The sequence below is a fragment of the Pinus tabuliformis genome, chromosome 4_2 (assembly GCF_031772625.1).
Source record: "Pinus tabuliformis cultivar Carrire ecotype Pingquan chromosome 4_2, CPIR1, whole genome shotgun sequence".
Taxonomy (NCBI): Eukaryota; Viridiplantae; Streptophyta; class Pinopsida; order Pinales; family Pinaceae; genus Pinus; species Pinus tabuliformis.
This window is the reverse complement of record NC_142304.1, coordinates 354,786,576-354,810,934: the sequence shown is the minus strand read 5'-3', so window position 1 is coordinate 354,810,934 and position 24,359 is coordinate 354,786,576. Positions and strand designations below refer to the sequence as shown.

At 35.7% G+C, this 24,359-nt stretch overlaps 1 protein-coding gene across 1 annotated transcript; it reads left to right on the top strand.

The window, feature by feature from the left end:
• The first annotated feature begins 11,004 nt into the window (after window positions 1–11,004).
• Window positions 11,005–14,991, top strand: LOC149169377 (uncharacterized). The gene is made up of 5 exons (XM_089425171.1): window positions 11,005–12,270; window positions 12,376–12,907; window positions 13,032–13,087; window positions 13,207–13,605; window positions 13,753–14,991. Exons 1-5 carry the CDS (start codon window positions 11,005–11,007, stop codon window positions 14,989–14,991), a joined length of 3,492 nt encoding a protein of 1,163 aa, XP_089281297.1.
• The last annotated feature ends 9,368 nt before the right edge of the window (window positions 14,992–24,359 follow it).

The window sequence follows — 24,359 nt, the reverse complement described above, 5'->3', positions numbered from 1 at the left end:
CAATTATAAAATCACTTTATGGGTTATCTTGTCAATATTTATCCATTCATAGTAAATGTAATAACCTAGAATGGACTTATCAGATCACAGTAATTGTAATATCGTAGAATGAATTTAACAATTCACAGTAAATATAACAATTCACAGTAATATCAAAATTCACAGTAGCTATACATGCAACACTTAAATATAAAGGGACAAATCTAGTGACTACCTTTCTTATTCAAATAAACATTTGTAGTCCCATCAGTTTGTTATAATTACTTATTTGTTCTTTTTTGAGCCTGTAATCACCAAAACGAACAATTCTCCACCCAATCGCGAGGTCAGTCATCTCACTACACCTCTCCCCAAAGCCAGCTATCCCTAGGCTGTTTCGGAATGAGTGTTTTATAGTTTCCACTAAGTTATCTAGTCATTACCAGACTCAACAATAGATCCACAATCTGAGCCACAGCTCCAAAATAGACTCCATTGGCCAACCAGCTATTGATTCGTTTCCACTTCTGTACTTTTCTTTCCTCTCCCTCACCTCAGGTGCATCATACCATTTTGGCCCTTTATTTTGAGGTTTTTGTTTCTAGAAGGGATCTAAGTAGATAACTACTCATAATTGTCCAACTGCCTGAGGTATGCTTACTCTAGCATTACTCTTCAATAATAGTTAACAAAATAAAAAATCATGTTCTATTATAAATAAAATCAACACATATTTCTTTTTACGAATATTATCCTCATCTTTAGCCATGCTTACTGATAACTTCCGAACCAAATTATTTAACTACAACAACTTAGTATGTCACATCCGGAATTACCAAGGGTCATCACATCTTCTCCCCCTCAATTGGAACACCGTTTTTGATATTCACTGTCCTCGGAACATGTCTCAGTAAGCTTCTTGCATGACTTTTTCATCCTCCCAGGTAGCCTCTTACAGGCTAAAGTGTTGCCATTGCACCTTAACCTATGGGATAACTCGTCTCCGCAATACTATTTCTCTCCGATCGAGAATACATAGGGGTTCAAACATGAACTCCCTATCCGGTTTGATCTGCATTCAATACATTTACATCAGGTTGATAATGGTAACACTAGCAAACATCTAAAAAGAGGAAACTTAAATTCATTTAATTACTCTACCTGAACAACTTTCCATTGAATTATATGGCTAGGATCATGCATATATTTTTTCAGTAAGGAGACATGAAATATGTTATGAACATGAATATGCCTAGGTAAAGCTAGATGATACGTCATTAAATGAATTTGTGCATTGATTTGGAAAGGTATGCAAAAACGTGGGGCCAATTTAGAACAACCACCCCATCTTAGAATGATTCTTTTGGGTTTCACCCTTAAATAAACATGATCTCCCACCTGAAATTATTGATAGGATCTTTTCTGGTCAGCATAACTCTTCTGTCGATCTTGCACGGTCTTCAAATTAGACTGTACTATTTTCACTATAGTTTCCATATATTTTAACATATCTGGTCCCAACATAAATTTATCCTCCAAGCTATTCAAATTAACTATAATTTGACACTTTATTACATGCAGTACTTCAAATGGACTCATTTTCAACAATGCATGATAAGCATTATTGTATGCAAACTCCACGAGATGTATGTATTCCTCCCATTTTGTGGGTTGTTGCATTACATACATTCTAAGCATATCCTCTAGCACATGATTTACACGCTCAATCTGTCCATCTGTTTGTAGATGGTAAGTAGTACTGAACTATACCTGAGTGCCTAAGACAATGAATAATGCGTTTGAAAATGTGGAGGTAAACTTTACATCCTGGTCTAAGATAACCATCTTAGGAATCCCATGCAACTTGAAAAGTTATCTCATAAAAATGTCACGTATTTGCACAACATTATAAGTTGACTGGACTGGAATAAAATGAGCATCCTTGCACAGTTTATCTATTACCATCATTGTGGAGTCATTCTGCCTCTTTGATTTTGGAATTCCATTGATAAAGTCTAAAGTCACAATTTCCCATTTCCACTCAGGAATGAGTAAAGGGTGAAGCAAACCAGCTGGATGTTGATGCTTAGCTTTCACCTGTTGACATTCTAAGCATTGTGCTAGGTATCAAGCTGTTTTTGTTTTCATACCCGGCCAAAAATAATCTTTCCTTATTGTTGTAATTAATTTTTGGTAACTTGGGTTTGCAACGTATGGTTTTATGTGATATTCATCAAAAATAATTAATTTTACAGTTTGTTGATTTGGTATATAAATGCAGTTTTTATACAACAACATGTCCTCACTGTTGACGTCATATCCTAGCTTTATTTCAGAACTGTTGTCCTATTTGGCTTGCTTCCATAAAAACTAATATTCCAGGTCCTTCAAGGCAACCTCTTTGATTTGTCTTGAAAAATCAAATTTAATTTTACTAGAAGAAATTTCATAGATGCAGTTTAATCTTCGACTTAAGGCATGAGCAACCCAGTTCTCTTTACTTTTCAAGTGTTTAATTTCGAAATAGAATTCACTTAGGAATGCGGCCCACTGTCCCTGTCAAGCATTTAAGTTTGGTTGATGGAAAAAGTTTGTAAGACTACTATGATCTGTCATAATAATAAACTTTTTCCCCAATAGATAGTGTCACCACATTTTCAACACAGGGACTATTGCGATAAGTTCCAGATCATAAGCTGAATAGCATTGTTCATGGTATTTTAATTTCCATGACTCATATGCCACTACACGGCCTTCTTGCATGAGAACACCCCCGATTCCAATTTGGCAAGCATTAGTACACACCAGAAATTCCTTGTTCGGGTCCGCAATCTAGAGGAATGGTGCGTTATTTAATAGATGTCTTAACTGGTCGAAACTTTGTTGGCATTCCTCAGTCCAATTAAAAAAATTTCCCTTCCTATGCAATGAGGTCAAGGGGTAGGCTACCTTCAAAAATCCTTTTATAAAATGACAATAGTATCCAACCAACCCTATAAATGATTGTATGTCTATTATATTTTTTGGGGTGGGCCATTCCATGACAGATTTTTTTTTTTTTGGGTCCACCACTATGTCCTCTTATGTGATAATGTGTCCTAGGTACTGTATCTCTTCTTTGAAAAAATCACATTTACTGAATTTTTCATACAATTGTTGTTCCCTTAGGACCTGTAACACAATCCGCAAATGTTGGTGATGTTCTTCTAAATTTTTCGAGTAAATAAATATATCATTAATAAATATTAATACAAATTTATCAATATATGGATGGAATATTCCATTCATTAGACTCATGAATGTCGTAGGGGCATTGGTCAGTCCAAAGGGTATGACTACAAATTCATACTGCCCATATCGGGTATTGAATGTAGTCTTTCTTATATCTTCTTTTTTTATTCAGATTTGATGATGCCCTGATCTAAGATCAATCTTCGAAAATATATTAGTGCCCTTGACTTGATCAAATAGGTATTCAATTCTAGGTAATGGATATTTATTCTTAATGGTTAATTTATTTAATTGATAATAATCAATGCGTAGTGTCAGGGTGCCATCCTTTTTTCTAACAAATAACACCGAAGCTCCCTAGGGTGACACACTGGGAAGTATGTAATTTTTATCCAACAACTCTTGGAGCTGTACCTTCAATTCTGTAAGTTCAAGTAAACTCATCCTATAGGGAGCCTTTAAAACTGGGGCTACTCGGGGTATTAATTCTATGGTGAAATCAATACCTATTTTAGGTGGCATCCCCAATATTCCCTTAGGAAACATGTCTACAAACTCTTGAATGATCAACAAATTCTTCAACTCAAGGGTTAAGTTATCAGTTTTAGCGTAACCCACTTGTACTACATAAATACGACAATATTTTCTCAAACACTTCCCTACCTTGGAAGCAATGATGGGTCTTAATTGTACTAGACTCTTAATACCCTGTAGTTCTCTTCTAACACCTTCATCATCCAAATAGTTGACAATCTTTTCCTTACAATTTACTAAAGACCAATGAGTTTCCAGCCAACCCATTCCTATTAAAATGTCATACGAACCTAAAGGTAAAATATTTAAATTCACCTTAATGATTTGATTTGGCATTTCAATGGAACAATCCTCCACTTTAACTCCCACTCACTGCTTAGCACTTGTGGTGAGTTGAACTAACTAGGGATTTTTAAATTTCTTGGTTTGTAACTGACATAGTTCTATTACTCTAGGACTTATGTAACTCAGACTGGTGCTAGGATCTATCAAAATTGAAACAACATGTTTAAACATTTACCTTCTATTTCAATCTTTCTGGGTTGTTAATCTCATTTCCGGTCTTCCAAGGCTGCATTAATCTTAGGTATTTCCCTTGCTATATCGCCCATTGTTGATGCCTCCTGGAGGTTCTCGATTGGTTCCATCCTCCCATGATATGGACAATTTTTAATATAATGTGGTTCTCCACAACCCCAACATCGTAGAGGTGGCCTTTGGCCTTGCTCACCTTCAACTTTGCTAGATGGATTCACTGGCCTGATTTCATTTATGAATCGGGTTTTCTATTGATCTCTCTCCATGTGTTTCCCTTGATTTCCTTTGAAGGTATTTTTGGGGTTACCTGTTCAATCACTTCTATTATTTTGTGCGGTCCTCCACCCCTTATTTGTTGTCCAACTTTTATTAATGTCCTTTTTTTGCATTTGCTGGTAACAGATTCGGGCCTTTCACAAAATATCATCCATAGTTTTCGAGTATTCAAATTCAAGTCATTCCTTCATGTGTGTTAACAAATCACTGACAACCCACTACCTTAGCTTTTTCTTCTCGTAAATATCGTACATACCACAACAAAGTGGTAAACTTGGCCACATTTTCATCCATGGTCAACTGTCCCAATCACTATTTGTGAAACTCTTTAGCTTTATTGTCATAAAATCCTAATGTTAGGCATTTATTCCAAAAATATTTCTGAAACGCATCCTAGGTAATTGATTGCTCATCCACAAAATGCACTACCTTTATTTACTCCCACCAGAGGGTAGTCTCTCCCTATAATTGATAAATAGCTAACCGGGCCTTTAAATTTTTGTCATAATCATAAATCTGAAAGTACTTCATTATGTTTATTAACCAGGGCTCAGTAGCTTCCTCAGTCTCACCATCATAGCTTGGGGGTTGAATATTTTTAAATTATCCTTGTAACTCAACCTCCATCTCTTTTTTTTACGCTCATCACTATTAAAGGTCTCCTTGATCTCTTTATCTTGTGTTCTCTGACCACCTATAGATTCTTGTGTTTGGCTCCCTTCTGGCATGGAGTCCTCTTTTCTTCAGTGAGACTCACCCCGGTTACCATTATCAAAACTTGGTTTTGAATTTCAATGATTTTGCTTCTCTGCCATGTTTTTGATAATACACTTATGTTCCCGTACAAGTCGTTCATTTTCTATTTGAAGATTCACCATTTCTACTTGACATTGTTGGATTGTTTCCATCATCACAATGACTTTGTTACGTGATTCACTTTCCAGCTGAATTCATAACTAATAATTAGTTCCTTCTACCGATATCATGTAGCATTCTTTACTAGGCCTCGCTAAGGGTGTAGTGGTGAGTCCACCTCTCCTTCTCATGATACTTCTCCCTCTTTGTGAACACACACAAGGCAGAGTTTTGTAACATCTAATCAGACCCGCAGTGTCAAACCTTTTCTCTGATACCACCTGTCACACCTCTCCATATACTATTTAAGAACATGAAACAAAAAAAATACAAATACCCATAGTAAAAGTAAAGACTTTATGTCTAGATTATCAACATAACAATAATGTATTAAAACTCACCATGGATTTGTTTAATCTCATAATTTAATACAAAATATATATAGATTTTGTAGGTAAATTAACTTTTGCTTGAACTTTAATGTTTTTAATTAAAGTCTTAATGTCGTGCAACATGCCTTATGAGAAACCTTAATTGCCTTGGGGAAACCCAGCCCACCTTGTAGTTGGACCAACACCCTGAGGTACATGCCGCCTTGGGAGGAGGGAAAAACACATTTGTGAGCTTCCTCGGTAATTTGGTTGCATTCATGTTCTCTGTCTCCAGTGCCAGAAATGGTTTTCTCCGCAGAACACAAGGGTTTCGTTCCATCACTCTTCGACCTCCCCACATGTAGTTGATGCTCCTTTCTTCTTGCTGCAATTTCTGCCATTGCTAGAGGTAGTGAGTGACCCTTCTAACAATCGCCTGGCTTGTCAGTCTTCCCTGGCTTTAAAATATGTCTACAGTCATGTCCAAGGTTTGGAACAACTCTGGAAATTCACCTCCCGCGTTTCTCATGGCTTTCGCTCTTTCAACAGGGTCCATGCAAGAAGATAAGAATGTTGAGTTCTATTTACTGTGAGGCAACAATTTACAGGTAATACTAATAGTTCTTTTGGTGAAGTTAACTATTTCTATAGTTAGTTGTCATAATTTATTTCTGTAATAAAACATTTCCCATTGTTATTTTCGGTGCAGGTACATCTTGCTGGACCGGTCGAGGGTTTGACGACGCTTTAGCAATTTTTGTGAGTAGTGGGTTATACTGCCAAGGGTTTTGAGGTTTCGGTTTCGATTTATTTCTTAGCTTGGTTTTTGCGTTTTGGAATATTTAAGGTCATGACCTCTCAGTCTACGAGTGATTACAGACTCGAGTAAAGTAAGAAAGGGGTGTGATTCTAGACTGTTAAATTTTGATTTAAGTTTAATCCCTTAGTATTTCGTACCCTCGGCCCGAAACTTGTTATGTTTTCTGGTTTTTAGGAAATTAGTTAACCAATTCAAGGAATGCTTGAAATTTTTAACTGGGTTTACCTTCTTGAAGGGTTATACGTAATTATTCAACATATTGAGGGTTTACTGCTATAATTTGGAGTTTACAAACTTTATTTTTGTTTAGTTCAACTGTTCTTGAAATATGTTAATTTGCAAGAACTTATGTCTCAATATTCCAATTCAATTATTCCCAAACACATAGAATAAACTCGAAATCTGACTCTAGCTCAATAGGAAGAGTAGTTATTTCTTCTAATTATTTTCATTCGTTAATTAAGCTGAGGAATACCCCAGTATAGTTGAATCGAGCCTCCTTTATAGATGTTCAAAATTGGGTTCCATTTACAAGTTAAGTCAATGTTCTAAAATGGTATAGAAATTAGTTTTTCTTGCACTTGTTTGACTATGCAAACCTAGTTCCTATTTTAACAATATGGCTACCCTTCCTATAATAATAGTATGATTTATTTTCTTGCAGACAACAATATGAGTTCTTTCTTTCCTTCTCTATGCTTAAGAACATGGATTATGATTATTTTAACTATACTGAATAATGCATTTGTTGTTACTGATTACACTTTTATTCATTCAAGTATAAAATCATGGTATTTGTTATATTGTCAATATTTATTTGATCACAGTAATGTAATAAACTATAATGGATTTATTAGTTCATGGTAATTGTAATAACTTAGAATGGATTTATTAGTTCACATTAATATCACAATTCATGGTAGTTATACATGCAATGCTTAAATATAAAGGGGAAAATCGAGGCACTAGCTTTCTTATTGAAATTCACATTTGCAGTCCCATCAGTTTGTTATAATTACTTATCTCTTCTTTTGTGAGTCTATAATCACCCGAACGAACAATGCTCCTCCCAACAGCGAGGTCAGTCGTCTCACTACACCTCTCCCCGGGAGCTAGCTATCCCCAGGTAGTTTTGGAATCAGTATTTTACAATTTCTACTAAGCTATTTGGTCACTACCAGACTTAGTAATAGATCCACAGTCTAAGCCACAACTCCCAAATAGACTCCACTGGCCAACCAGCTATTGAGTCATTTCCACTTATGTAGTTTTCTTTCCTTTGCCTCGCCTCAGGTTCATCATACTCTTTTGGCCCTTTCTTTTAAGCTTTTTGTTTCCAGAAGGGATCTGAGTAGACAACTACTCATAACTATCCAACTGCCTCGGGTATGCTTACTCTAGTCTTCAACCATAGTTAACAAAAGAAATAATCATGTTATATTATAAATAAGATCAACACATGTTTCTTTTTACGAATATTATCCTTGTCTTTAGCCATACTGGCTGATAACTTTCGAACCAAATTATTCAACTACAATAACTTAGTAAATTATTTAACTACGCTTGACCTATGGCTTGAGAAACAATGAGCCAAGGGCATCTAATATTTCAAAGTCACCTGGGGATCATACATGGCCTAGGTCACACTAGCCCTAAGTTGACTAGATTTTTTAACATGTCTCCTCCCCCTAGCACAGGCACAACCACCCCCATGAGATTTGATCGTGGGTCACCTTGCTAAAGAGACCCATCCTCAACCAATTGTGCTAATGAGACTTAACTATATTATTAAAATTATAGACAATTTCTTATATATATATATATATATATATATATATATATATATATATATATATATATATATATATATATATATATATATATACCATTTGATAGTTCAAGGCTTTGTGTTTAAATTTAGCTAATAGCCTTATAAAGACTTAATACTTGTAATAATACTTTACATTATTATTTTTAAATATATGTACACATAATTTGTATGTATATCTATATTAAAATATTATAAAACAAAAACGAATTGTTAGATATATATATATATATATAGTTTTACGAGTAAGTTGATATAAGTTGATATTATTTTTTATATCTCTAAGATGCTAATATAACTGTAAAGAAATTAAGAGATGGTGGTTCTGGACTGGAGGATGGCGACCGGGCGAGCTAGGTCACGGGAAGGCTTTGGTTAGGGTTTCGACAGTCTGCAGTAACTGCTCGATGCCCTCCGTTACGCGCTCGCCTTACCCAGTCACCGGCTCACACTAACCGCGGAGAACCTGCCGTTTACTCGCTGGTAGCTTTCACGGGGAGCAGAGCACTGAACCGCGACATCCGGCGATCTACTGTGACGGATTTTGAACAGCTTGCACGGTCCGTTACTGAACTGCAAACTGTCGTTTTCCCCGGTTTTCTCTCTGTTCCGAGGTGTTCGCAGATCCGAGAAGCAGCTGGCAATGGAGGACATTGAGGCCGTCGATTATTCCGCTGACCCATTGGAAGGGGTCTCCATCTGGCGCACCCCTTTTGACACTTCCGGAGGTATGTACAGCACGGGTTTCTCCGATCAATTTGCTCCGATTCCGTTTGGTGACCAGCATCCGCCAAACCCTGTGGTCCTCCCGGACGATCCACCGACTTGGCCTGCTCTTTCCACCCCCCTCATTCTCCGGCAACCCTAGGGTTTGTCTCAGGTTGCATTAACCCTAACCCTGGTTCCATTCCCCCAGCAGCGGGCTCCTTACCCCTCCCTCAACAAAACCCCTCTTTCCCATGCCCCTCCGCCGGCATCCCGGGTTCCTTCGGTCATACTTCTGGCTGCTTCACTTCCGTACCTCCGCTCTCAGGCCACCCCTCTGTTTCTGGCATTTGCGGACCCTCCTCTTCACCCCGATTCCCGGCACCGCTGCAAGCTAACACCCCTCCCTCTGGTCGCCCCCAAAGCAATCCCCCTCCACGGGGCCCTAAACGGAAATACAAGTGCTTCAAATCAAAAGAGGACGACGTCTTTCTCAGATTGGAAGAGGACATTCGCTGGGGTGAGGCCATGGATTTTGCTGATCGTGTTTTGGTCGGGCACATCAGGGGCCGAAGTTACTCGACAGCACGCTTGAAGACATGGGCAGCCGAATTTTTGGGCCACCACTTGGTGGATATCCCCTTTGTGCAGACCTTCGTGCGGGGCTGGTTCGCACTGAGATTCGCTCGTGCTGATCATACCAACTGGGTTCTGTCCTCCTACTGGCACTTTGACCATGCCCCGGTGCTACTGAAGAGATGGTCTCCTTTATTTGACCCTGAGACAGAGCAGATAGGCATCAGACTGGTATGGATTAGGCTTCCAGGGCTTCCTCTCCAGTATTGGTCAGAAGACATATTCAAGAGGATAGGCAATGCCATCGGTACATACATGGGCTACAATAAATCCTATCAGCAGACGGGTATGATGGCCTATGCCAGGATACTCATCAACCTGGACACAAGAGGAGGACTGCTGGAATATATTACCATTCAGTGGAGGGATACAAAGTGCAAGCAGATCATATATTATGAAGGCGTCCCATATCGCTGCCGCAGGTGCCATAAAGTGGGCCACTTATATAGAGATTTCCCACTCCTCAAGAGAACGATGACGAATGACAAGGAAGAAGCAGTCTCTCAGCCCCAGGACAATCCCCCTGAGATGCAACCTACCCAGCCCAACGGGGATCAGGATCGCACTCAGAATGTGGAGGAACCTCAGAGCAACACTGAGACAACAGACATTGCTATGGATCCCTCTGATCCACTTCCTGCATCGCCAGCACCTGTGCAGCCATCGACTGATCAAGCAGGCTTGGAGCATACGGGTAAGTTTTCTATCCCTTCTCCGTCATCTCCTCCTTCATGCATGTCATTGGGCATCTCATCTCATAATTATATTGGCTCTGCATCTATCCCTGCTAATTTATCCTCTGCATCACCTCCCCTGAGTTTCCACACACACACTTCTCTCATCTGCTCCCTACCATTCCCTTCACCAGTGGCCCCTCCATCGCGAATCACTTCGACTCTGGATACCTTATCCTTTCTGTCGTCTCAGTCCTCCCCCCGTTACTCCCTCTGACCCCGCCCGAAGGACAGAGGACCGGATTGTGTTGGCCTCGACCTAGCTAGCATGCCCATGTCCCTCAAGAACTCTCGTGGTAGACCCTCTCGCATTACCAAGGCAAGGCACACTGCTGATGAAGAAGTTGCCCTCGGGCGACAGCAGACTGTTTTCAGGGCCCTTAGAGCGAAGGATGGCCCATCCCCCTTCCCCTCATGAAGTTTCTCTCCTTCAATTGCTGGGGGTTTTCTAGTTTAGCCAAAAAACTAGCGCTTAAGAGATTAATCTTATCATCTCAGATGGATTTTATATTTCTACAAGAAACTCTCTGTCAAGCCGAACCCCTCATCCATACTCTCTCTGCCTGGCTACCTTCCTGGACCTTCCATGCACTGGATGCATCCAGACGATCGGGGGGCTTGGCCATTGGGGTCAATAACAGAGTTGCAGAGGTCAAGAACATATTTGGAGGAAGAGGTTTCATTGGACTTGACATTAGTACACATTCTGCTGTAAGAGACATTAGAATTATCAATGTCTATGGGCCTTGTGCTGACCGTGCCAACTATTGGCGGTCCTTACTTGAATCCGAACTCTTCCAAGCAGACAACATTATTCTTGGAGGGGATCTCAACTTCTCACTCAGATTTAGTGAGTCATGGGGGCACTTTTCCCAGGTCGATACACTAACAGATACTATGTCCAGCCTACTAGAGGATCATCACTGGGTGGATATACCGTCTGCTAGACTTCAATATACATGGTCAAATAACAGAAGTGGAGATCAAAGCCTTGCAAGGAGACTCGATAGATTTCTTATCAAGGAATCTTTGTTTAATAACCTCCCCAGAGTTCGTCAATGGGTTGGATCGGGAGGCATCTCAGATCATCGGCCTATTTTCTTAGAAGCTGAAGACTATTCCCACAAAATCAAGAGCCCTTTCAAATTTAATGCCTCTTGGCTTCAAGATCCCTCTTACATCCAATTGGTCCATAATTACTGGCAATCCAATGTCATCAGAGAAGGAGAGGACATCTCAGTGGGTTTTGTCAGGAAACTTACAGAACTCAAACAGATCACCAAGAACTGGGCACATCAAAAGCGCATTCAAGATAATCAGACATTAAAAGAGGCTGAAAGGGTCATTGCCGAATTTGAAGAATCGTCAAATGGGACTTTCCTCTCCCCTGAAAGCAAGGAGAATTACACCTCTCTTATTACAAAACGCTCCCAAATACTGAGAGAAAGGGAAGAAAGCTGGAGACTTAGAAGCAGAGCTATTTGGCTCACCGAAGGGGATGCTAATACTAAATTTTATCACAAGTTTGCAAATGGCCGGAAAGTTATCAATACTATCTGGGAGTTAAAGAACGATCAAGGGAATCCTGTTACCTCACAGCGGAACCTGGCCAGGCTGGCCACTGAGCACTTTAGAGGCATTTATAAAGCTCCTGTAGAAGCTAATATCTTGGAAATCATGAGAGTGGTCGAGCTCTTCCCTAGATACATTGAACAGGAAGAAGCTGAGGAACTACAGAAGGAAGTGACCATGGCAGAATTGGAGGCTACACTGAAATGGTTCAAAAAATATAAAAGCCCTGGACCTGATGGATGGACCATTGAATTTTACCTCGCGTTCTTTGAACTCCTGGGTAATGACCTTCTGGAGATAGTAGAAGACAGCAGAAGAAGAGGCAGAATATCCTCTGCCATTAAATCCACCTTCATTGCTCTCATCCCCAAATCAAATGCCCCGAGCACCTTTGATGACTTCCGTCCCATATCCCTCTGCAACTGCCTCTACAAGATTATAGCCAAGACCATTGCTAATCGCCTCAAGCCTATTCTATCGCATCACATATCCGCCGAGCAATTTGCTTTCCTTCACCACAGACAGATCCACGAGGCCATTGTCACTGCCCAAGAACTCATGCACACCCTGCAGATCAAAAAACAAAAAGGAATGATCCTTAAAGTGGATTTGTCCAAGGCTTTTGACAGAACTAACTGGTTATACTTAAGGTTGCTGCTCACTCATCTGGGGTTCCCCTATGACTTCATCAAATGGACTATGAGCTGCATCACTGATGTATCCTACAGTGTATTACTTAATGGGGAAGCTACCTCGTTCTTCACTTCAGAGAGAGGACTCAGACAGGGTTGTCCGCTCTCTCCTCTGCTGTTTTTACTCATTATGGAAGGTTTGAGTAGAGTTATCTCAACTGCTCGTGACAGACATCACTTATCTGGCATTAAACTTGCGGATAATTTCTACCTCACCCATCTATTATTTGTTGATGATATCCTGATTTTTTTGAATGGCAGTATTAGGGATTTCACTACCCTCCATAACTCCATTCTTCTCTTTCAGAAAGCTACAGGTATGAAGATTAATGATGATAAATCCACCATCACTACTATTTGTTGCTCTATACATGAAACAGCTTATGCTATTCAGTGATTCCCTTTTATCAACTTGACCCTGTCGGATGGTATAAAGTATCTTGGTTTCAGACTGAAACCTAATGGCTACAGAATTGTTGACTCGTTATGGCTCATAGATAAGGTGGAAAAGAGACTCCAAGTATGGTATCACCGATACCTCTCCCGTGCTGGCAGACTGATTCTCATTAAAGCAGTGATTGAAGCCACGCCAGTCTACTGGATGGCTCTCACCTGGATACCTAAGGGCATACTGAACAGGTTACAACATATTTGCAGCAGATTTCTATGGAAGGGATATCAGCCAGGTAGACTATTTGCTTGGGTTAAATGGGACACCATCGCTAAACCCAAGCGTTGGGGTGGATGGGGTATCAAAAGGCTCGACCTTTTCTCTAGGGCACTGGCTGCCAAACTTGGGTGGCAGCTCCTTACCACTGATGGACTTTGGACTCGGGTAGCATATACAAAATATATCAAACCCCTGAATGTGTTGGATTGGATTTGCACTCATCATGGAAAAAATCATCACATATCCATCATTTGGAAAACTGTCATTGGTACCTTACCTCTATTATGAGAAGGATTAACTTGGTGCATTAAGGCAAGCAATGCAGTCCGCATAGGTCAGGACCCATGGGTAGGATGTGGAAACACTCATAGACTATCAGCCGGACTCATCGGGCATCTTAACGACAGAGGTATCATCAATATCATGCATAGCGGCGACCAAGCAAACTCCTCCTTCCTCCATCAGGCCTGGATCAGCGCGCAAGCATTAGATATTCCGGCTCAGTGGCATAATGAATGGACAGAGTACACGGACGCGCTCAAACAAGCTCATATCAGGTTCACTGAAGGACCTCATGAAATCATATGGGCCTTTGCTAAACATGGAGCATATGTCCCGAAGCTTGGCTATCTAAAACTCATGGAGCCACACAAACCTCAGAATATCCACCCCTCATGGAAAGCATTATGGAAGCTCAAGTCAGCCCCTCGCACTCGATTGCTTATGTGGAACATTCTGTTTGATAAAGTACCAACGGGCACTAATCTTATGAAGAGATCCTTTCACGGACCGTTCCGTTGCCATCTTTGTCATGAGGAGGAAGAAAGCACTGTACACCTATTCTTGAACTGTAGCATTACATTACAGTTTTGGCATGCCCTCATCACTCACCTCCCGCATTTGAAAAATTGGCATGGCAATAACATAATGGATGCATGGGAGAACTGGAATCATAACCACTCGGGGAAATCCATCAATATCCCGCTGCTTGCTTGCTGGGCAGTTTGGATTGCCCGGAATCAGGCTATCTTTAATCTTAGAGCCCCTCATTGGCCCACAATCCTTCACCATACTATTGCTGATTATAACATGATACCAGATGATGAAACCTCAGGCCCTGTTCGCATCATTAGACAGGTGGATATTGACAAATCGAAACCATGGGCTTTTTTTGATGGCTCGGCACAAGAAGTGGGATGTGGAGGAGGAGCAATTCTTTATCTCAACGAATCACAATGCTATAAAATTCAAATTAATTTAGGCAGAGGCACAAATAACTATGTTGAACTGTGCACTGCCAAGCACATCATATACTTTGCCATCCAAAAACAATGCAGACATCTCCAGCTGTTTGGAGACTCTAAAATAGTATGCAATTGGCTGACTGATGCATCTCATTGTCATGCATTTACGTTGAGACACATATTAGATGAGGCAAAGAGAATGACTACTTCCTTTGAATCATTTGTTTGTCGTCACATCTACAGGGAACAAAACACCATCGCTGATCAACTCTCCAAAGAGGTAGCACACAGACAAGGAGATAACTAGCTGATACAGGAGGAAATCGAGGGTCCTACTATCAGCATTATCACAGACCCTTTGATGATCATATGGATGATGGGCTATAAAATCCCATTACAGACTTTTTCTTGTTTTTTGTTGTCAATAGCCTGTATATATTTCACTATGTCTAGTTCAGTACAGCACTATACTTTTGATTTAACAGCATATATATGGCTCTCTGCGTAGAGCAATGGCTTCATTTTTGAACATTGCTAGTGTATAGTTTTGGACTGCTCCCTGCGTGGAGACAACTTGCTTTATTTTTTATTATCTAATTTAGCAGACTATGAACTTGACAGGCACAACTGCCTCTATATGAATGCTTCGGCATATACAAAATGTAATTTCTTAACTCTAATAGAAATTACGACTTTTTCCCAGGGGAAAAGTTGATATTATTTTTTTATAAATATTTCGGGAAATTTAAATCTCAAATTTTACAATTTACATTTTATAAGATAGCCATTAAGATGTTTCTATAAACTAAACCTATTAAACCCCTCTAAGCTTTTAGAAGCATAGTATATGAGGTTTTCAAAATTAATATAATTAATTAATTTAATTTTAATTAGATTTATTAAATTAAATTAATCAAAATTAATTAGTTAATTTATTTTAATTAATTTAATTAAATAAATCAATTAATTAAATTAATTTTAATTAATTAAATTAATTAAATTAAATTAATTATAAATAATTAAGTTAATTATAATTAAAATTAATTATAATTAGTCAATTAATTAAACTAAATATTAATTAAAAATAATAATAATAAAAATAATAATAATTATTAATTAATTAAGTGATTGATTTACTTATCAATTAGACAATTAGGGTTAAATAAAATTAAGCATTGAAAAAAAAAAGAAAAAACAAAAAAAACAAAGAAATTATGAATAAAATTAATTAAAATTAAATTAATTAACTAATCAATTAAATTGAAATTAATTTATATACTTAGGATTAATTAACTAAAATAAAAATAAAAACAATAAGAATTTTAAATTTATTAATTAATTAAGCTAATTTATGAATTTAGATATCAATTAAAATATTTTTAAATTCTTAGGTTAAATAAAAATAAGAAAAAAAAAAAAAAAAAAAAAAAAAAAAAACAATAAAACTAACCTAATCTCTATTATACATGTAATTAATTAAGTAATAAATAAAAATAAAATTAACTTTAAAATAAAATAAAATAAAACTAAAAATAATAAACTTACAATTAATCAGTTAAGGAAATCAATTGGGATAATTAAAGCAAAAATAATCTAAATTAAAATAATTAACGAGAAGATTCATAGAAGGGTCGGCTTCTTTATAAATCAAGATGTAGGTTTGTTTATTTATACTATGGTCAAAGATTCTTCTCTCAAGGAACTATCATTCATATTCTATCTTAGTCCTCATGATGGACCCTCTTTGGGTTTTGAAAAGTCGAGAGAATAAACACCCTCTTTGGGGTTTGAAATGTTGAGAGAATAAACACCCTCTTTGGGGTTTGAAACGTCGAGAGAATAAACACAATACTGTGGATAATACCAATCATGCTACTCCAAAAAAAAACTACCACAGCAGCTTGAAATCTAACATAAACTTATTAAATTTATATTTAATATAAATATTATTACAAAGAATTATCATAAATTTATCTCAATTTCAATTCTAAAATTGTTTAAAAAATAGAATTTTACCAAAGTTAAAAAATAAAATTCTACACATATTAAGAGGATATTTGTTTTTTAAATTTTACATTCTTAATAAATCCAAAACTAAAATGGATTTTTACTCATCTATTTTATCACACAAAATGTAAATAAAAATTATAAATTTTGCATTTGAAAATTTACAACATTTCCACGTATAAATTTAGACAACTATATATGCAAGGGTTGATTATAAGTAAAATATGCGTATTTCCCTTTTTTATTTGGTGATATTGTTATACAATTTTACATATCATATTTAGTGATATGTAGTATTTTTTTATAATAAAAAAAATTAGTATTAAATAGTTATTTTTATAATATAAATTAATTTAATTTAAATAAAAAAATTTAGTATTAAATAATTAATTTTTATAATATAAATTTTATAGATTAAGATGCATTTATTTTTATTATTGTTAAATTGAATTTTATTAATTCTAAAAAATATATTATATTAGAAAATTAGGAACATTAGGGTATATTTTTTACATTTTTAGTTTTAAATATTAAGATGATTTATGGTTTTTTTTCTTTTTCTCTTACCAACATCAATTCCTCATAGATAAGTATATTATCATTTCCTCATTTTTTTAAGTACCATAGCAATTGGTTCACTCAAATTCGATTGTTCTTTCTCATTATCTAAATTATCAAACTCATGGCTATGTTTTTTTCCACAAATTGAAGCCACAATTATAGCTTATGTTTTCTCATTGTCCTTTGCTGAAATATTTTCCTCTATTGAGGGTTGTGATGGTGCTATTGGGACTTAACTCTGGACAAGCAAGTTGTTAGGAGATCTATTTTTTTGCTGGGAGATTTTCTTCTGTGACCTGTAGAATTCTTTGTACATGTTAGTTCCTTCAAGTCTCTACATCTACGACTATTTCTCTTCAGCTACTAGTTGCAAAACACCCCTTTTGAAAAGGGATATGCAAACTATACACCTGAAAGCAATGTTTTTGTAATCCAATGGTTGGGAATGCTTGTTACCCTCCCACTTGAGGATAATTTTATATCGTAATCCTTAATTGAGGCCCACTTCCACGCATATGTAGGTGAAAATTACAATACCTTTTGCCAATCTTCCACTGTCTACTTTGATGAAGCATCCTATAGAGTCACCAACATCTTCTAGGATCTCTAGCCCAATCCATTGAAGAGGCAAGTTTGGGAGCATAACCTAGATAGGTAGAGGAAGGGATTTCATGGTGAGAGGATTAGATTCTGGAAACCATGGCTGAATCAAAATACCAACCCAACCCCAAAACCAAGGTCCCTAGTTGAAAACCTTCTTCTCATATTCAATATTTTTAAAGAAAACCATGAAATATCCTTTCGAGCAAAATAGAAAATATATATTATAGGACCAGTTCTCGTGAACACAGTCCTAGAGAGTAGATGTTGAAGGCCAAATTCATTAAAATTACATATAACTTCTCTTCTTTTAAACTTTTTTGTCATTTGCTTGATAATGGTATCATTAATCTCTGGGGTTGGAGTATCCAAAGAATGCTCTACCACAAAATCCTAACCTAAGAGATCATTGGGTGTTTGAGAACTGGGATTTGGCTTTAGAGAATCCTTGAAAGACATAGTATTTCAAGTAGAGGATGCCCCACCACCCCTGACATCTCCTTTCAGACCTGTAGCTAAAGATATAGTGGAATCCTTCTTTATTCAGTAATCTCTGAGTCCTCTTACCATCTTCAGTTGCCTTCTTCGTAGAGGAGCCTCATCACTTGCACAAGGATTCCTGCAAGATTTTGAATGTTGTCAACAAGAAAATTCACAACATTTGTTTCTTTGACATTAATACAAAGACACTCACTAGATAAGGACCTAACAAAAATTGGGAATTTTTGAAGATCCAAGTCTCCAAAACCTGGCTTAGTTGGTTCCTTTTGAGCAACCACTCATTGCGAGGGTGTCATATCAACCCAAGGAAACCCCACTAGCTGGAAACTTATGTCAAAAACTTTACAATATTTACCATACCACTTGTGGATTCATCATTATAAAATTTTAGCAAACACTTTGTTGACATCCTTGTTGTGCACTCTGCAGACTCCTGACGACCAACTACGTGCACTCTGCGGACCCTTGACGACCAACTATGGACAAGCCATTATGGTTTTCTACAACTTCTCCACTATCTGTACTGAATATATCCCTTATGTCAAACTTTCTCTTATCGATGGCAAAGCCCTCCTAACTTGGCCTGTAGATAATGGACCAAGGAGGGGCGAACATTCTCTTAGAGTCATAGATGGTAGTGCAAGTTGCATACTCGCTAACAAGCATCCACTCCACCTACCATGCGGTGCTGCATCTCAAGGCTCCTATAGCACAAATTAGACTCCCGCACATATTCTTAGAAAATCTTCTGCAAACCAATTATGTTCAAATTTTGTCAAACTACTATCCAATTAATTATTATTATTGTGGTTGATAAATAATTATTTTGTTTATTTAAAAAAATGATGTTATATTGTTTTCATTTAGAAGATAATAAAAATTAATATCAAATTAATATACATATATTATATAGATATATGACTTTTATTGTTTAATAACAACAATTTTACTTATGTAATAAATACAAATTAAAATATATTATTTAATCAATTAAAAAAAAGATGAAATCATTTTGATTTTAGAAAATAATAAACACTATCACCTACATAATATATATAATACATAAAAATAAACTATATTTTTAATATTATTCAATATGTTCAAAACTTTTGTATTTAATCATGTAAATATAATTGTAACTTTATTTTATATTTTATATATAATTATAATATAATTTTAGTTTTTATATGATTTTAATAAAGTTTTTAAGATTTATTCCGCTTATGTCGTTTCAAATTGTGTATATATTATTTTCCATCATGTAATATCCATTAAATGAAAGGGAAATATAAGTTTATTTTGAACAAACTATGATATAAATTATTTAAATAATTTAAAATTTAAGTGATATTGAAATGTTATAAAAATTTAAATGATTAGATGTACACAAGTTTGATTTTCAAATACATAATAGAGGATTGATATGTATTTATATGTTTAAATATGTAATAAGAACCCAACACTATCAAATATCCACAATGATTTTAGGGAATTAATAAATGAATGATTTATACATTGACATCTTAATATCGAATTTCTTCATTAATTACACACGGATTGTTTTGATGATGTGATAATTTTTTGTTATAAAGGTTTATGAATATATAAATGAATTAGTATTAAAGATTTAATTTCCGAATGTGGAATTGTACATTACATCTAGACATCGAATATTTTGTTAATCAGCCACTGATTTGATATGGTAATCCAGATGGCATAAAGCACAAATAACTTCACAAAATGATGTCCATTCAATTGATTTTACCATACGAATAATAATGTAATTGAAAAGGTTATACAAAATCTTTCTTGTCATTTTTTTTTAATGCATATGAACTTTTCGCATATGGGCATAATGTGGATATTTGCTAACAAACATTTTCAAAAGATCAATATTTTTTAAAGAATTAATTGAAAATTATATGAGGAAGGGTCGGCTAACTTTTTTTCACTATTTTATTTTCAAGTCCACAAAAAAAAATTAAAATTGTAAATTATTTGAAGAAGGGTTAAGTAACACTTTCCCTTCTTTTTATATATGAAAATTATTTGATAAGTAGCGTTAAGTGTTTTTAATGAAATTCCATATTATATACCTAGGTTATTTAACCCTTCTCTATTGTTTTCAAAGAAAGAAACTCTTTTATGGTTGATAGAATAAGATTAGGTGACAAAATTATAAATAAGAAAAAGTCTACTCTTTCTCGTTGTTGCACTTTTTAATTTATTAAAATTCAATTTATAAAATATTAAAATTATAATTATTTGGAGAATGAGAGAGTAACTTTTTTTTATCAATAAAATGTTTTTAATGATAGGTGGAAACACTTTTAATGAATATTAATCTGTAAAAGAATAGTTGATTATCCCTAATTCTCAAAGATGCAATGAAACTCTTCTATGAGTGGGAGAGAAGGAATACGTAATAGTAGTTATGGATAAGTGTCAACAAATTATTTATTATTCTTTTCACATAAACTTTATATTTATAGAGTTAAAGAAGTCATTGAAGATAAAAAGTATGGAGAAAAGTGTTCATCAACCCTTTTCCACTCATCATCAAAGTATAACACTCAATCACAAGTGGGAATGAAGGATTTATAGAAAAATTCTATGAAGAAGGTTCAACTAACCCTTCTCCATTATACATGTTTTAAATAGTTCCATGTTAAGACAATATATGAAATTTGTCGAAAGATTTGAGCTCAACTGGTAGAGGAACATATTGTGCTTATGGTCGTGGCAGGTTCAAATCTCTGGAAGCGTGCTCTACTTGGTGAAACTTGTGAAAGAAGTCATATAAACAAGTTCTATTGGGTAGTCCCATAATAGTTTCATTGAAAAAAAAATATTTTAAGCCTACGGGGAGTAGAATAAACGGTGATGGGGTGTATTTTTAAGTCACTCTGTGATGTGAAGGTCACCGGTTTTAAATTTCGTGGGAAAAAATATAGTCATGTTAAGGGCTACTGCAACTAGGCTAGGTTTGATCCTTGGGTTATTTTGACACCTTAGATGCCCCTGGGTCATAGTTTCTCAAGCCACGGGTCAAGCCTCACGAGCTCATACCACTTGAAAAGCAAACAAAAAAGACAATATATGAAATTTTAAATTATTTGAAGAAATATTAGTGGATCCTTTCTCTTTTATAATATAAATGAAAGGTTTTATAAGAGGGGAAAATTATTTTAATGCAAATCGATAGGTAGAAGGTTCATTTGACACTTCTTCATTTTCCTCATAACAAGAGACTTCTATTATGCATGGGAGAGAATCATTCAGTAATGATGTATATGAAGAATTTAGTCAATGAACCCTTTTTCACTCATTCCATATAGTGGAGAATTTAGTCAATTAACGCTTTTTCATTCATTCCATATATAATCATTTTATGATTAGGGAAAATGTGGATAATAATATTGAAGACATAAGTTATTTGGAGAATTAATGATTAACTCTTCTCCATTTCATAGGATCTTTACTCAGTGAACATGCAATGTAGTACATATGTTCATGGGATATTAAAAGTACCCCTAATATCATTTTTTTTCTTGTCTAAAACAAGGTTTTCTACTCAAATTCAAGAGAGTAGATACAGATCACTTGAAGTTTGTTCTAACTTGCTATTGGGGAAACTAAATTAAAGTGAGAACTTCAAATGTTGCAATAGCCATGTGAAAAGTTTTCTATAATTGTTCAAAGAGGAAAAAATCTAAATTGTTCTACAGGGATTCTGAGGCCATTCTTAAATTGAAAACAAAGAAACCTATAGATAGGATGGAAAAAAATAGAGAATCTATCATCTAGACTTACTAGATTCAGAGGCTTCTGCTTGAATAAGCTCCTTGTTGCTACTAGTAGAGTAGCGTAGGTCAATGGGGCTATCCCCATATGATTCACTATGAATCTAACACTATGATTCATGGAGGTGATGTGTGTTTCATCTCATCCAAAATCATAATAGTCTCCTCTTTAGCTTCATCCTTGTCCACCAAGACTCTTCCTACTAGTAATCCCATATGCAAATAGATAACCATTGTTTACTAGTATTAATTATAGCAGCCTTGGTGTGACCCTTATCTAAGACCCAGTTTGTCAATGTAACCAAACTTTAGAGTATGTTACACCACATGTCTCATATGCCAGATCACATCCCAGCTAAGTTATTTCTTCTTTCATCAACTAGGGAATGTGATCCTGATATCTGGAGTTGATTTTTTTGCTCATTGTTGAGAACATGAGATCCTGAATTCTTAGAATATGTTGCCCCATGTTGCACTCTAGCTCATTGATGGGGAATTATGACCCAAACATGAATATACTTTACATATGCATGAGAAATGTGTAGCTATAAGAAAACAAAATGTGGTATGCTAGGAGGGTGCACTTGCTAGCGATAGTAAAAGAAAATATGGGTGGAAAAGAAACAAGAATATTGAGGAATTTTTGGATTCTTGGACACCATATGAGCCTCAAAAACTCGGGGGTTAAATAAGGCGGAGCAAAAACTGAAAAGAATGGAAGGGAAAAGTAAAAATCTTAACCTAGCCAACCGAGCTTACATGACCATGAAAAATAAATAGCTATCTTAACCTTTTAACCTACCAAGAACTTTGGGAAATTGCAGGGCCAAGACTCATTCCCCATGAGCGAGGTAAAAAAGAATCAACAGAAAACTTGGAGAAAATCTAGTGCATTATATTGATTTCTCCCATCAAAAGCCTTAATTGAAAATTTGAATCCACTTAAAGAATCACATTAAGATTTCACATTTGTAAGGTGGTGATGCTAAGTAGAGTGCAAGTTGCCCATCTCCAAAAATGACCAATACACATTGGAAAACCTTTCTTGTCTACATCATTCATTGATCATGGATGATTCATCAATACCTCCTAAGATATGATAGATCCACAATCGATACACATAATTAAATATGCAATAGAGTGTCATTAAATGGTGACTAAGTCCCATGATAATTTCTAAAGAGAAGATGAGGTTTGTTAATGACTTGGGTGGGACATAATGACACATCTATTCACCATAATACTTAGTGGGAGGATGGTAGCATCCTCCCCCACTTGTCCTTCTACAGGCATCCGTTTTGGGGATAATTTCACTAAATATTAATAAGTACCTCCCAAAATCAATGTGTTGAATCCCCTCCTAATAAATATTTCCAATAACAAGGACCCCTACTTTTACTACATATCCCTTTTTATAGCCCTCAATACATAGAAAACCTATTATACCTTGTATCTCCCTACATTCCCTCTCCCCACAATACCTACAATATATTGACTTTACTTTTTATGAATTTTAAAGCTCCCTTTATGAATAAACATGATAAGGTACTGCTTAATAGGGTGAATCCACCAAGTTGCATTTGTGTCTACACAACCATGTTTTGAAATATTTAGTAAAATAATATATGAGCAAGGGTTGGCAGTCACTTATCCATGTTGCACATTCAAATATGTCATTTTATAGCCTAGAAAATGTTGAAATTAGAAGTTATTTCAATAAGGTTTAACTGAAATTTTATCTTTTCGATACAAAAAAATATCATCAATGTGTAGAGAAAAAACTTTCCTTGAAATTATATATATATATATATATATATATATATATATATATATATATATATATATATATATATATATATATATATATATATATATATATATATATATATATATATATATATATACATATAGGTATACATATACCTATAAGAGGGTTAACTAAACCTTTGAACTATTCTCTTAAGAAAATTTTAGTTTTATGGTTTGTGACCAATCTTGAAATTAGTTTAAAATGAGTCATCTTGGAATTTTCATTATAATTTTTTTTGGTAATTTTTTATACTAATTTTTTTGGAATATCTAAGGAGACAGAAAATTATGTGAAAGTTAGGATTTTTTACTAGCCCTAATATTAGTATCAAGTGATTCATGTGGGAATGTTTGTTATTTATTTTCTTTTGGTAAAGTTGTGTTGAAATCTTTT